A 16,213-nucleotide genomic window follows, 5' to 3' on the forward strand; every position below is an offset into this window, starting at 1 on the left:
TTTAAGTTGGCAGTAGCCCTTCCTGGGGCTTCCCTGGTGGCTCAGACGCTAAAGAATCCGCCTGCAATGTGGGGGACTTGGGTCAAATCCTTGGGTTGGGAAGAATCCCCTGGAGGAGGGCATGGCAACTCCCTCTAGTATTCTTGCCTGGAGAATCCCATGGACAGAGGAGCCTGGCAGGCCACCGTCTATAGGGTCGCAAAGAGTTGGACACGACCCAAGCGGCCTGGCACGTTTGCACGCATGCACACACTATTATTATGTAGGATTTGCGGAGGACAAGGATGTGGCGATGAAATAGAGGTGGACAGGGCAGGGTTTGGCAGTGACGATAAAGGGGGAGGATATAGGGTGCGGAGAAAGTGTTTGTGTGTGTGGGGGGGTGATATAGTTAAGAATGGGGTTCAGAGGTCAGATAGGAGGGGCCCTGGGATGGTAAAGGTAGGCTTTGAGTTGGAAGGGAATAAAGGTGAACTCTATATAATAAAGAGGGGACGGTACAAGAGGGAAATGAAACCTGGCGGCGCCCTGTGGGACTGGGACGGGGTTTGGAATGGCTTTGGCAACTCGAATTTGAGAGGCTTTGCTGAGGGGCGGGGTAGCATTGGGTTTCCCCCGGGAAGGAGGGGCCTGTCTCTGGGCAGGAGCTGTGGGCTGGGCGGCGCTGCGTGCATCTGCCTGTCTCCCTCCTACCCGCTCTGCAGCCACGGTCCTGAGCCATGGGGCGCTGCTCCCTCCTGCTCCTGCTCCTAGCTTCCCTGACTCCTGGGGCCGCCAGCCCCGTATCGCCGTCACTGAGGGCCCCTAGCAGCCTACCCTGGTCAACGAGCTTCAGATCTCGCCCTACTATTACCCCGAAGTATTCGATTCGCTACATCCAACAGAAGGTAAGGCCAAAAGGGTTGGGGTGTCCGAGTGGGTGGCGAGGACTGGGGTTTTGTGGTTTTCAGGCACCGAAGCTCATTGAAATTGTAGAACCCTAATGCTGAAGACTTGTCCGGTGGCCCAAGTCCCATCTGTTTAAACTCACCTTCCATCACCAATAATTTATTGTCATTTCTGGCTCTACACTCCCTTCTGTGATTGACCATCACAGTCACTTCAACTCCTGCTTGCAGAGGATGCCCTAAAATTCCTTTGACCTCCCGCCAAATTCAAATTATTTAATGCCAGCTCTGGAGCCTACTTCGCGGTGACAGTCATCTTTTGTCCCAAAGCAGCCCCTAAGTTCAAGTTTCTAATATCTTACCAGATAATATATAATATTTTTTCAATCTAAAATGTCAGTCTGTTGTCTTATGCTCAGCTCAGAGTTGCTTTTGTAGCCCTTTTATTAAGAGTTTTCATCTTTCCCTGGAAGTTGTAGGAGTCTGTCAAAATTTGGAGTGGGGAGTGAAGGTGAGCATCTCTATAGTTCTGAATTTTGAGTTCAGAGGTTTAAGGTAGGCATGATGCCTTTGTGCCTGGCTGAAGCATGAGGTAGGTGTTCCCTGAGAAGCCTGGATGAGGAAGTACATCTTTTGTGAAATGACAATATCATTTACAGTTCTGGGAGCCTGTGAAAAGATAAATGACCTTCCCAGGTGGCACAGTGGTAAAGAATCTGCCTGCCAAGGCAGGAGATAAAAGAGACGGGGGTTTGATTCTTGGGTGGGGGAAGATCCCCTGGAGCAGGAAATGGCAATCCACCCCAAAATTCTTGCCTGAGAAATCCCGAGGACACAGGAACCTGGTGGGCTACATTCAATGGGGTCTCAAAGAGTTGAACACGACTGAGCAACTGAGCATGCATGTGTGCATGCATGTGAAAAGATAGGCAAAGATTTGGGAAACATTGGGATTAGAACTTCAAGAGTCTGAGGTTTGGCTTTAGGAGTTAGATAGATCAGAATTCCAATCTATTAATACTAGCTCTCTGACCTTGGGAAGTTTCATATACCTCTCTGAGCCCAATTTCTTGACCTCTGGGGGATTTGGTGGTGGTTAAATGAGAATAGATGACATATCCCTAACAAAGTATTTGGTCTTGAGCAGACATTTAGTAAATTGATGGTTCCTAACCCAAGTCAGTTTTGAATGGGAATTTGATAGAGAGGGATGACGTGAACTTCTAGTATAAGAAATCATTTTTAACCCAGAAATTTAGAGATTATGAAGAGAAAGCATTCTAGTTTTAGCAGGAGTACTAGGAAACATCTTTTTCTTAGGCAGTTCTCTAGGCTTCAGTTTCCTCATTTGTAAATTGAGAGGTTTGGACAAGAACCAATGTGTTTCACATTTTACTGAAAAATTAAGGCTTTGGGAGAGCTGTCTCAGAGGGATGGTGAAGGCCCATATGGAAACCAAGTTAGGGTACCCCAGAACCCCTCCCCCTGACTTCTTTCAGCCTGAGATTTATATTTTTATTTGTGCTATATGCTGGGATTTTGCAGAGTTCCATAACTAAAGTTAAGTTGAAGGGAAACTACTGGAATGGATATCTATAATCCTTTTAGGAATGGTGAGAGAACTGTCAGCAGAAAAGAGGGAGAATGAAAAGGTAGAAGAGACTGAATGATCTCTTAGGTCCTAATTTATATTTCTTCATTGTAAATTTCTTTCTTGACCACTTCACTCTTTAGATATAAAAGGCCAGTTCTTTTTCCATTTGTGGTGATTTACAAGATCTGTTTGGCCTTATTCAGCCACGTTTTGCCCTCTGGCTTATATTTAGTTCACATTTTAGGACTCAGATTCCACAAATGGATTTATTACCATAATAGTAATTTTATTTGCATCAACTCCAATTGAGTTTTATTTCACTGTTTTGAGAAAGACTTTCACATATATACAAATGTGTTGTATAATAATTATTGCACAATAATCGTTTTATAGTAATTGCCAGTTTTTCTGCACCATAAATTTTTAGTTGGGATTGAAAAGTATGTGTAAACTCAACTTTAATTTTTTTTTTAAGTTAGAGCAGATGAAGTACTTTCATGCCTTTTAATGATAAACATTATTATTGTACTTAAGACTTAGTCTTTATTCAAGGTTTAATTTTCATTCAACTTTATAATGATTTCTTTATCTGTGTTATATCTGTCTAAGCTATTCCCAATTGTTATTATATTCATGCAAACTCCATGAATGGTCTCAGTATAAAGGCTTAGCCCTCCTTCGTAACTCTGATTACTTGCAGAATAAAGGTCGAAGTCCTTCGTATTTTTTCTTATCGCATGCTGGTCTTTCAGCTTCATATCCTGCCATAGATCCCCACCTCCTTCCACCTTCTCCACACTTTTAGCAACATAGAACATAGACTCAATTGAAGTTTACTGTGTCAGAAATTCTGTCTGGAATTACCCCCCTTTTCTCCGCTAGTTAAATGCATACCTCTGTCCCAGCTGAAATATCACCTTTTCTGTGAAACTTTCCTGATTTTAGTTGGACTTTTTTCACATTTACTATTTTGTGTCTCCTCAGCTAGACAGCATTATCCATTACCCAGAAGAGCCCATAAAAATATAAAGTACAAAATAAATATTTGTTGAGGAATTAAATGGATGACTACCCAAAAAAAGCCCGAACAAGGTCTACTGTCATTTAATTAATGACACAAATCATCTATTTATTTTCCTTTTTAATCTTTTCCTTTTAATTTTTTTTTACCATTTATATTTCCTTTTCTTTCACAGTCTTCAAATGTTGATTTAGTAGGAATGTTTGATTTTTTTTTTTAATCAAAAATAACTGAGTCAGGAGACCAGAGAAAGGATAACACATCATTTGGGCACATCAAGGGCTCTGCATGTATGTGTGATAGGGCTTCCCTGATAGCTCAGCTGGTAAAGAATCTGCCTGCAATGCAGGAGACCCCAGTTCAATTCCTGGGTCTGGAAGATCCTCTGGAGAAGGGATAGGCTACCCACTCCGGTATTCTTGGGCTTTCCTGGTAGCTCGGCTGGTAAAGAATCTGCACCTGGGTTCGATCCCTGGGTTGGGAAGATCCCCTGGAGAAGGGAAAGGCTACCCACTCCAGTATTTCTGGCCTGGAGAATTCCATGGACTGTATTTTAGTTCATAGGGTCGCAAAGAGTCGGACCTAACTGACTGACTTTCACTCACTCATTCACTCGTGTGATGCGAATGTTGTAAAGGGCTCCTTGAGATGCGTGACTTGTGTTTATTCCATTTCCATGGTTCTCATTACTCTCTTACTCCCATGCTAGTCCCTCAGATCTGAATGTGAATCCTGAAGGCATTTTACTGTGTGATGTAATGGGGAAGGAGAATGGGTCTTTTCAGGCTGTTACTTTCCTCACTGGTGAAAATAGAAATCAGTATCTACTTATTAGTCAGGGATCTCTAGAGAAACAGTTAGTAGGGTGTGTGTGTATATCTCTTTCTTCACAGAGAGAGATTGATTTATTTTAAGAAATTGACTCATGTTGTTGAGGAGCTTTGTAAGCTGCAGCATAGGCTGGTGGACTGGAGACCCAGGGAAGAGCTGCAGTTTGAGTCCCAAGGCAGTCAACTTGCATAATTCCTTGCTCAGGAGTAGTCAGTCTTTTGTGCTCTTCAGGCTTCACCTAATAGGATGAGACCCACCCACATTATGGAGGGTAAAGCTGCCAGACTCTAAGTCTACTGTTTTAAATGTTAATCCCATCCAAAAAACCCACCTTCACAGAAACATCTAGAATGTTTGAGCATTCTGGGCACCACGGCTCAGCTGAGGTGACATGTAAAATTAACTGTTACATCTACCTACGGCTGTTGTGAGCGTTAAATATGGTAATTCAGGAAAGCACATGCACAGTGCCTGGAACATTAGGAAATTGAGGATCTTAATGAAGTAAATGGTGGTTCCTCCGCTACTCTGTCTTTAAACCACACTGTCTGTAGTGCCATGCGTTTCAGGTTGATCTACATGCTGACACTTGTGGTAATGCCTCTTCTAGAAACCTAGTGGTCAGTCATCTATACTCAACTATTCTTATTTAACTACTGACCAGTGTTTATGTGAGAACTGTGCATCTTGGCCCAGCACTGAGCTCATGGCTGCTGACTCCTGCAGGGCCTTCCTACAGCTCCTTCCTCGTCTGTGGTGAGACCATCATGGTAGATGAAGCAATTTTGGTTTATAGCTTACAGTTCTCCTTTCTACCCTTACAGTTCTACTTTCAGTTCCTATTCTGGGTTTCCCTTTCTTGTCATGGTGGCCCTAGTGAATGTCTAGTAAAATGGAACTGTGTCAGGTGCCTTGGAACGGCCTATCGCTTTTTCTCCTCCTGTTCTTCTTTTCATTTTTCCTTTCTCCTCTTCTTACTGGTTCATCTATTGATGACCTTTTCCTTAAGCCTGGCGCATACTGCCACAAATATTATATGAATTCTGAACTGATTTCTATTTTTATTCACAGAATCATTGTCAGAGGGGGTCATGTAGTTCACCCCTAAGCTATGATAAATTGATCTTGATCAAAACTTTTGAGGATTAGGAACTTGATAGAGCTTGACAATCATACAGGTTTGAGAATGCATTCTGTTTCTAACACTACCTGAGTAATTTCAGACAAGTTACTGTGAGCTTCTATTTTTGTAATCAGCAAAATAGGGACAATTATACTATTCATCTCACAGATTTGTTGTGAAATAAGCTGATATGTGTAAAGTGTTTATTTAGCACAGTTTAGATCCCTTGGTAAACACTTAGTAAATGGTAAATGCTATTTTTATTTTATCTTGCAGTTTTTTCATATGGCTTTAATTTCTTCTCTGGGGGCTTCCCAGGTGGCTCAGTGGTAAAGAATCTGCCGGCCAACGCAGGAGCTGCAGAAGTTGGGGATTTGATCCCTCGGTGGGGAGGATCTTCTGGAGGAGGAAATAGCAACCCACTCTAGTATTCTTGCCGGGATCATCCTGTGGACAGAGGAGGGTGGGTTACAGTCCAGGGGGTCACAGAGAGTCGGACATGACCGAGCAACTGAGCACGTACCTCCTCTCCACTCAGAATAAAATATATAAGTCATTCCGTATCATATCTAAAATAGTTATTCTGGTAAATATGAAAGTCTTTGTGAATTCTTTTCTGTTGCTTAACTAGTACAAATGTTTCTTTTTTTTTTTCCCAGTGGGATGTAGTATAGTACACTTGTAAATAAGGCATAGAAATTAACTTTTTTCCTCACTGAAATTATTTTCTTTCACATAAGACTGATACATAAAAAATGGCATATGAAGCTAATTCCACTTTTTTCCTATACTATTTTTAGTTTTGGTAAATTGTGGAGAGAAAAATGTATGATAATAATTGTATCCTTTCAGATTTTTTCAAATACCTCCTTGATAATACTAAATCTAACACTGTCTTTCTAATAGCTGAGTTTTTAATATTTTACCAATTAATGCTAAAATGTAGTTTCAGCAGAAGTTAATTTTAGAGTTTATACTGTCAGGTGGTACAATGGTGAAGAATCTGCCTGCAATGCAGGAGACACAAGAGACTCAGGTTTGATCCCTTGGTCAGGAAGATCACTTGGAGTAGGAAATGGCAACCCACTCAAGTATTCTTGCCTGGAAAATTCTGTGGAGAAAAGAGCCTGGTGGGCTACAGTCCATGGGGTCACAAAGCGTTGGACACACTGAGTGACTAAGCATGCATGTTTATATCTATATGCATATTACAGGGATTTTATCCTTTAGGTACATAAAACACAACATTTTCAAAATTTGGTTGCTAGTATCAGCCCTGCTACTAACTTGTATTACTATGTTGGGCAAGTTGCTTCACTCTAGATTTCAGTGTACTAATATGTAAGATGAAAATATTAGATCTGCTGATCTCTGATGCACCTGTAATTCTGTTCATGAGTGCCTCCTATCTATAGGGAATTATATCAAGAGTGGATATATATTAATATATCAGGTAGGGATGTGGGCACAAGTTCTGTTTTTTGCCTTACCATTAATTGTCTTTGGTAAATGCTGCTGCTGCTTCTAAGTCGTTGCAGTTGTGTCTGACTCTGTGTTACCGCATAGACAGCAGCCCACCAGGCTCCTCTGTCCCTGGGATTCTCCAGCAAGAATACTGGAGTGGGTTGCCATTTCCTTCTCCGGTGTATGCATACATGCTAAGTTGCTTCAGTTGTGTCTGACTCTGTGCGACCCTGTGGACAGGTGAGACCTAAACGATTCTTCCATCTCAACTTTGAGTAAGATACAGACTCAGATCATGTAAAATATTTTTTAAATTAAAAATTAGCTCTCCCACTGATACAATATTTATAACATAGAGCATTGTATTTATGTTTATGTAAACATTTCACACATATTAGCTCATTCATTCTCCCGTTGATCTCATGTGGTTATGGTACTGTTATTCCCAATTTACAGATGGAGAAACTGAGGTACCAAGTGTATTCTAATCACTACCTCACTCTGCCTCCTAATATTTCTACTTGAATCTGTAGTTCTTTTTTTTTTTAGGATTTGTTTTGTCACTTAATTTTTTTAATTGAAGGATAATTGCTTTACAGAATTTTGTGGTTTTCTATCATACATCAACAAGAATCAGCCATAAGTACACCCATGTTCCCTCCTTCCTGAACCTCCCTCCCGTCTCCTTCCCCATCTCACCCTTCTAAATTGTCACAGAGCCCCTGTTTGAGTTCTCTGAGTCATATAGCAAATTCCTGTTGGCTATCTAGCTTACATATGGTATTGTAAGTCTCCATGTTACCATCTCTGTACATCTCACTCTCTCTCTCCTTCCCTCCCCCCATAGGTCTGTTCTCTATGTCTGTTTCTCCATTGGTGCCCTGAAAATTAATTCATCAGTACTATCTTTCTAGATTCCATCTATATGCATCTGTATATAATATTTATATTCCTTTTTCTGACTTACTTAACTCTATATGATAGGCTTTAGGTTCATCCATCTCATTAGAACTGACTCAAATGCATTCCTTTTTATGGCTGAGTAGTATTCCATTGTATATATGTACCACAGCTTCTTTATCCATTCATCTGTCGATGGACATCTAGGTTGCTTCAATGTCCCAGCTATTATAGATAGTGCTGCAGTGAACATTGGGGTACATGTGTCTTTTTCAGTTTTGGCACTCATGCCTAGGAGTAGGATTGCTGGGTCACATGATGGTTTTATTCCTAGCTTATTAAGGAATCTCCATACTTCTTCCATAGTGGCTGTATCAACTTACATTCCCACCAGCAGTGTAGGAGAATTCCCTTTTCTCCTGGATCTATAGTTCTGACTCAGAACTGGACTCATCTGGTTAAATGACGACTTTCTCCTTGTGGCACTGTTACCATTTTTTAAATGATCCAGAGAGATGATATGGGGTGGGAGGTGGGAGGGGGGTTCAGGATTGGGAACTCATGTACACCCGTGGCTGATTCATGTCAGTGTATGGCAAAACCAATACAGTATTGTTAAGCAAAATAAAGTAAAAATAAAAATTAAAAAAGAAAGAATTACTGAGAGTCTATATATATGGCAGGCATGGTTCTTGAGACAATAGTTGGACTGCTCATGTGGAACTTATTTTCTGGCTAGGAAGTAGATAATAAGCAAATAAACATTAAGTAAATAAGATAATTATAGACTGTAATGATTGCATTGAAGGAAATAAGCAAGGTGATGTGTGCTCGGTTTTGTCTGACTCTTTGTGACTCCATGGACTATAGCCCACCAGGCTCATTTGTTCATGGAATTTTCCAGGCAAGAATACTTGAGTAGGTTGCCATTTCTTACTCCAGAGCGTCTTCCTGACCCAGAGATCGAATCTCTGTCTCCTGTGGCTCCTGATTGGCAGGAGGATTCTTTACCACTGTGACACCTGGGAAGCAAGGTGATCAGTTCAGTTGCTCAGTTGTGTCCTAACTCTTTGCGACCCCATGGACTGCAGCATGCCAGGCTTCCCTGTCCATCACCAACTCCTGGAGCTTGTTCAAACTCCTGTCCATCAAGTCAGTGATGCCATCCAACCATCTTATCCTCTTTTATCCCTTTCTCCTCCCACTTTCAATCTTTCCCAGCATCAGAGCCTTTTCCAATGAGTCACTTCTTCCCATCAGTGGCCAAAGTATTGGAGCTTCAGCTTCAGCATCAGTCCTTCCAATGAATATTCAGGAAAAGAAAAAGAAAGTGAAGTCACTCAGTCATGTCCGACTCTTTGCGGCCCCATAGACTATAGCCCACCAGGCTCCTCCATCTATGGAATTTTCCAGGCAAGAGTACTGGAGTGGGTTGCCATTTCCTTCTCCAGGATAATAATCATGAATATTCAGGATTGATTTCCTTTAGGATGGACTGGTTTGATCCATATCAAACTGGTTGCAGTCCACGGGACTCTCAAGAGTTTTCTCCAACACCACAGTTCAAAGCATCAAATTCTTTGGCACTCAGCCTTCTTTATGGTCCAACTCTCACATCCATACATGACTACTGGAAAAACCATAGTTTTGACTAGATGGACTTTTGTTGGAAAAGTAATGTCTCTGTTTTTTAATATGCTGTCTAGGTTGGTCATAGCTTTTCTTCCAAGGAGCAAGCATCTTTTAATTTCATGGCTGCAGTCACCATCTGCAGTGATTTTTGGAACCCCCAAAAATAGTCTTTCACTGTTTCCATTGTTTCCCCATCTATTTGCCATGAAGTGATGGGATAGGATGCCATGATCTTCATTGTTTGAATGTTGAGTTTTAAGCTGACTTTTTCAGTCTGTCCCTTCACTTTTATCAAGAGGCTCTTCAGTTCCTCTTTACTTTGTGCCATAAGAGTGGTGTCGTCTACATATTTGAGGTTATTGATATTTCTTCTGGCAGTCTTGATCCCAGCTTGTGCTTTGTCCAGGCTGGCATTTCCCATGATGTACTCTGCATATAGGTTAAATAAGTAAGGTGATATGTATATATACATATGGGTGTACAGTGGAATGGAAAGGCTTATCTCAGTAAGGTTTCCCTGAATCTTTTTTTTAAAAAAATATTTGTTTAATAATTGTATCAGGTCTTAGTTGTGACATGCAGGTTTAATTGTTCTGTGGTATGTGGGATCCTAGTTCCCCAACCAGGGATCAAACCCATATCCTCTCTACTGCAAGGTGGATTCTTATCCACTAGACCACCAAGGAAGTCCCTGGAAGAGTCTTAACTGGTCCTCCTTGAAACCTGTTGTTCCTCCTCCAGTGCAGTCCCCATGGGCCACATTAATCACCTCCCCTTCAGTCAAACCACTCTTCTTCTCAGGACCTGCAATGTTTCCTGATTTTTTGCTTTCTCAAGAAAAAAATCCTGTAGTGTTTGAGGCCTTCCACTCTTTGGCTCCAACCCACCTTTCCAGTTTGCTAATCTGTTCTCCACACATGCCCATCCTGTTTCTGTGTTTTAACCCACATTGTTCCCTTTGCTTGGAATGCCTCTCCCGTGCCTCTTTCCTCCTTTATCAACCCCTTCCATTTTTTAAGCTCCATCTCAGACACTCCTCCTCCAGGGGCCAGAAAGTGTGTGATTGGTCAGATCATTCTTTGTACTTCTCTCATGGCATTTGTCTTAACTCTAGCCTTGTGTTAAAACCTTTTGTTCCCCTTTCAAAGCAGGAAGCGTGTCTTGTAAGTATCCATACCCCTTCACAGCCCTTTGCCAATTGTTTTACTTAGAATATCGTCTGCACAAATGTTTTTTGAATCAATATCTCTCTCCTTCCCTTTTCCTGCTTCCCTGCACATTGAGGTAAGGAAGGGGTGTGTATGCATAGGGAAGGGAAGAGTATGGAAACTTGATTCCTAATCTTCTAAGATGCTTTGATGGAACAAGGTAGGAAGCCAGGCAAATAACAGTCCTACTTGTTTTCATCCTCTTATTTTGATGATCTGGAGGTGAACTGTACTGACCTTTTTCTCAGCATGTCTACAGAGAAGGGTCATGGGAGGGAGTGCAGCAGTCCCTATATGTATATGAATGTGGGCTGAGGAAGGGTGAAGAATGAACATTTCAGGAACAATTTCTCCTTAAAAGCTACTTCTGTGGTGATTGTGAAGTGCCTTTGTTTAGAGAGCTAAAGTAAAGGCAGTATTTTTATGTTGTTTTTTTTTTTTTTTTGCTTTTCATTTGCAAACAGAGGCTAATTAACCATGTGTGTTTGTAAATCCTTGCTATCTGTTGTGTATGAGTCAGTTAGTTCCAAGTTGCCTGTGGTGCTGTGAATGGAGAGAAACAACTGCTGTGTCTCTGTCAGGCTCATGATGTTTTCTTTCTTGCTATTTATATTGTGAGAACTGTCCACATGGCATAAGGAAAAGACAGTTTTATTAAAGTCAGATTTCTTTAGGAACTTTCCCACAGCGGCCCTGCAGTTTGGTTGTGTGATAGAATTTACATGTTTGAAAGTATAACTATAATAGAAGTTATGAATCTAACATTAGTAAAGCAACACAGTTATATATTCACTTGACACGTATTTATTGAACTCTTCCTATGTGCCATATTCTCAGTAGTTAGGGATAAGGGGAAAGCAAAGACATACCTCATGAAGCTTACATTTTAATGGGAAAGAAGATAGTGATAAGTAATTACAACTATGATGTGTGTTTTAAGGAAATAATATGTTGTGGGAGCCACAGTAGGGTCCTGAGTCTTGGATATTAGGAAGTCCTCTGATCAGCAATGGTGTTAAAGCAGAGGCAGGAAGCTGAGGAGGAATTATTGACCAGGAGAAGGGAGGTGATTGAGATTTCTGTCCAAGTAGAGGATATATTGTGTACAAGATACTAATTTAGAAATGAGTAGGAGGAATTGAAAGGAGGTCAGTAAGACTGAGACAGGGCAGAGGTGATGAGGCAAGAGGTGGGCAGTCAACACTGTGAAGTCAATGTTACTATTTCCACTTACACACTCGTGGTGTGGATATTCCTTCTTTGAAGTTTTCATTGACTTTAAGAACATGACTTGGTGTTGAGTTGCTGTGAGACATCGCACTGCTCTGTTCACCAGGATATGACACAGTCACCTTGTGACAGGTACTGCTCTTCATATGCTTATCTTTAACCCTGCACAGAGCTACTGCATCTTTTTACAGAGGAATAAAGGGCTCAGAGATGAAGTAAATTTATCCATGATCACATAGCTGATAAATGATAGCATCAGAATTTAAACTGAGCTTTGGTGTCATCAAAGCCTGTATTTCACTTTGCCTCTTTACTAGCTGTATTTCTGGAATAGATAGAAGATTTTATAATTTATGATTTAGAGATAGTTGTAGAAGTCACATTTGTAAGGAAATCCAGATTAGACATTAATAAATAATGTCTTATTATCTTTTTTACTAGCAAGTTGGGTAATTTTGGAGAGTAAAAAAAATCATAACAGAGGTTTTAACAATACAGAACTTTCTTCTGGCCTTGGTTTTATGTTATGGAAAGAAGAATTTAAATGAATGAGTTTGAAGGATCATATGATAGTTATATTTTAAATGGAATTACCATATGATCCTATAATCCCATGCCTTGGCATATACCTGAAGAAAATCATAGTTCAAAAATATACATGTACTCCAAGTCACCTAAATGTCCGTCAACAGAAGAACAGATAAAGACATGGTGTGTGTGCATATATATACACGCACACACACATACACATACACACACACACAGTGGAATATCACTCAGCCATAAAAAACTATGAAATAATATTATTTGCAGCAACATAAATAGACCTAGAGATTGTCATACTGCGTGATGTTAAGTCAGAGAAAAACAAATATTATATGATATCATTTATATGTGGAATCTAAAAAAATGTTGCAAATGAATTTATTTACAAAACGGAAATAGTCACAGATGTAGAAAACAAACTTATGGTTATCAGGGGGGAAAGCGAGGTAGGGATAAATTGGGAGATAAGGGATTGACATATACACTCTACTATATATAAAGTGGATAACTAATAAGGACCTTCTGTATAACACAGGGAATTCTCAATATTCTATAATGACCTACATGGGAAAAGAACTGTGAAAAAGAGTGGATATATGTATATGTATAACTGATTCACTCTGCTGTACATCTGAAACTAACACAACATCGTAAATCAACTATACTCCAATAAAAATTAATTTAAAAAATGAATGGGAACTATTTTAGTAGCAGAAAGGGACTATGCCACCTAGGGTAAAACATACTAGGAGATATATTTGGGTGACTGTATACATTCTAGAGCAAAATATGTTAAGAGACATCCATTGATGATCACTAAAAGGCACTCTGGAAATAAGAGGACATCCCTGATGTCTCAGATAGTAGAGAGTCTGCCTGCAGTGCAGGAGACTGGGTTCGATACCTGGGTTGGGAAGATTCCATGGAGAAGGAAATGGCAACCCAGTCCTGTATTCTTGCCTGGAAAATCCCACTGATGCAGGATCCTGGCAGGCTAGAGTTCATGGGGTCGAAAAGAGCTGGACACAACTGAGCTACTTCACTCTCTCTCTCTCCATGGGAATAAAGAAATAAGATCACTACTGTAGAATTTTGTCCCCTTAAACTTGGCACTTAATGTAGTTTACCATAAATGCGTTAACAGATCCTCCATTTTAAGCTTTTTAAGCAGTCCATGTACAAAATTTGGCTTGGAATAAGTTAATTAGAGTTCCTATAAAGGTCCCTAATCTATGCTACATGGACTAGTCCCTGGCATATCTTTTCCACTCCACTTGCAGAGGTCCTTGAATGTCCCCCCTCCTACCCAATAACTCCAAAGGACACAGGTCACTGTTTGGCACTCTGCTTTTGAAAGTCTCCCAGTCCATGGATTAGGGAGTCAAGTCCAATTAATTCTACCTAAGTATTTTGTTTTCTTTAAAAGTCTGGATATTAGTCTCATCTTTAAACATAGTGTTTAGAATAATAGTACTATTCTCCCATTTATTTAATAAAGTGTTATTGTTTTAAAGGATGTTAGACTGAAAATTTAAGCTAATCTCTTTAATCACTTTTATGAGAAGTCCAGCTGTTTGAGCCATTGTTTTCCCACCTGGGAGGAAATAAGTAGTTCCTTGAGATAGGGATTTATAATCTTTAGCATATGAAGTGATGAAGAGGATATCACAGATTATTTAATTTCTTTATAAATCAGTTCAAAAATCTAAAATTGCCATGTTTCATTGCTGCAGTATGTACCTTTCCTCAGAGCTACATTATTTGTACAGCAATGAACGTGTACTCCTGGGTTCAACCCCTAGATTGGGAAGATCCCCTGGAGAAGAGACTGGCTACCCACTCCAGTATTCTGGCCTGGAGAATTCCATGGACTGGATAGTCCATGGGGTCTCAAAGAGTTGGGCACGACTGAGCGACTTTCACTTTGCATACTAAAATATATTGTGCTGTAGCACTGGTTACTGGTGATTGGACAGAAAGTCAAAAGCAAAAGCATATCCCATACTAGACCACAACATATTTGGTGTTTAAGAGGCTCTTAATGTTACCAAGTCACTACCCAAGAGAGCTGAAAAGTTTGTTTTTGTTAAATTTTACTTTGTTAGATCATTGAAAAAAAATTTTTTTTTAAATTAGTTTTGGCTGTGCTGGGGTCTTTGTTGCTTTGTATGTGGGCTTTCTCTAGTTGCTGAAAGCGCGGACTACTCCTCATTGTGATATGTGGGCTTCTCATTGCAGTGGCTTCGCTTGTTGTAGAGCTCTGGGTGCTTGGGTGCTTGGACTTAAGTAGATAAACACAGGCTCAGTAGTTGTGGTGCACAGGCTTAGTTGCCCCATGGCATGTGGGATCTTCCAGAGCAGGGATCAAAACTCGTGCTCCCTGAATTAGCAGGCGTGTTCTTATCCACTGTACCACCAGGGCAGTCCAAGGTCATGGTTTTTTAAGTGAACACTAAGAATAAATTGCTAAGGTTTCATATTACTAATTTCTTCCTCCTAAGTGGCAATATTAAACACATGACACAAATCATTGTGTATGTTTCTGTGTGTGTTTGAAAGTGGTTTCAGAGTTGGGAGGTGAATGCTAATAATATACAACAAAATATATAAATATACCAAGTTCTTACTTCCTGTAGGCCCTTGGTGGGCACTTGCATGAATTTATTATCCAAGTTAATCATCACAAGACACATCTGGGTCAGGAACAAGACAACGGTGCCCACTCTCACCACTACTATTCAACATAGTTTTGGAAGTTTTAGCCACAGCAATCAGAGAAGAAAAAGAAATAAAAGAAATCCAGATTGGAAAAGAAGAAGTAAAACTCTCGCTGTTTGCAAATGACATAATCCTTTACATAGAAAACCCTAAAGACACCACCAGAAAATTAGTAGAGCTAATCAATGAATATATTGCAGGATATAAAATTAACACACAGAAATCCCTTGTATTCCTACACACTAACAATGAGATAACAGAAAGAGAAATTAAGGAAACAATTCCATTCACCATTACAACCAAAAGAATAAAATACTTAGGAATAAATCTATCAAAAGAAACAAAAGACCTATATATAGAAAACTATAAAACACTGATGAAAGAAATCAAAGATGACACAAATAGATAGAGAAATATACCATGTTCATGGATCTGAAGAATCAATATAGTGAAAATGAGTATACTACCCAAAGCAATCTATAGTTCAATATAATCCCTATCAAACTACCAACAGTATTTTTCACAGAACTAGAACAAATAATTTCACAATTTGTATGGAAATACAAAAAAACCTTGAATAACCAAAGCAATCTTGAGAAAGAAGAATGGAATTGGGGGAATCAACCTACCTAACTTCAGACAATACTACAAAGCTACAGTCATCAAGATAGTATGGTACTGGCACAAAGACAGAAATATAAATCAATGGAACAAAATAGAAAGCCCAGAGATAAATCCATGCACCTGTGGACACCTTATCTTTGACAAAAGAGGCAAAAATATACAATGGAGAAAAGACAATCTCTTTAACAAGTGGTGCTGGGGAAACTGGTCAACCACCTGTAAAAGAACAAAACTAGAACACTTTCTAACACCATACACAAAAATAAGCTCAAAATGGATTAAAGATCTAAATGTAAGACCAGAAACGATAAAACTCCTAGAGGAAAACATAGGCAAAACACTCTCTGACATAAATCACAGCAAGATCCTCTATGACCCACCTCCCAGAGTAATGGAAATAAAAGCAAAAATAAACAAATGGGATCTAATTAAAAG

At 39.9% G+C, this 16,213-nt stretch overlaps 1 protein-coding gene across 6 annotated transcripts in view; it reads left to right on the plus strand.

The window, feature by feature from the left end:
• The window catches only part of PRCP (prolylcarboxypeptidase), an 87,759-nt gene that overhangs the window by 722 nt on the left and 70,824 nt on the right, over nt 1-16,213 (plus strand). For 3 of the 6 annotated variants that reach the window (XM_069564897.1, XM_069564895.1, XM_069564898.1), the window contains exon 2: nt 705-887. In XM_069564897.1, the coding sequence (XP_069420998.1) occupies nt 720-887 (168 nt within the window). In that variant the 5' untranslated portion in view covers nt 705-719. Of the gene's footprint in view, nt 1-257; nt 442-622; nt 888-16,213 lie in introns of those variants that run through there. The other 3 variants (XM_069564902.1, XM_069564899.1, XM_069564896.1) reach the window with 3 other exon arrangements.

The sequence above is a fragment of the Ovis canadensis genome, chromosome 21, assembly GCF_042477335.2.
Source record: "Ovis canadensis isolate MfBH-ARS-UI-01 breed Bighorn chromosome 21, ARS-UI_OviCan_v2, whole genome shotgun sequence".
In the NCBI taxonomy this organism is placed as follows: Eukaryota; Metazoa; Chordata; class Mammalia; order Artiodactyla; family Bovidae; genus Ovis; species Ovis canadensis.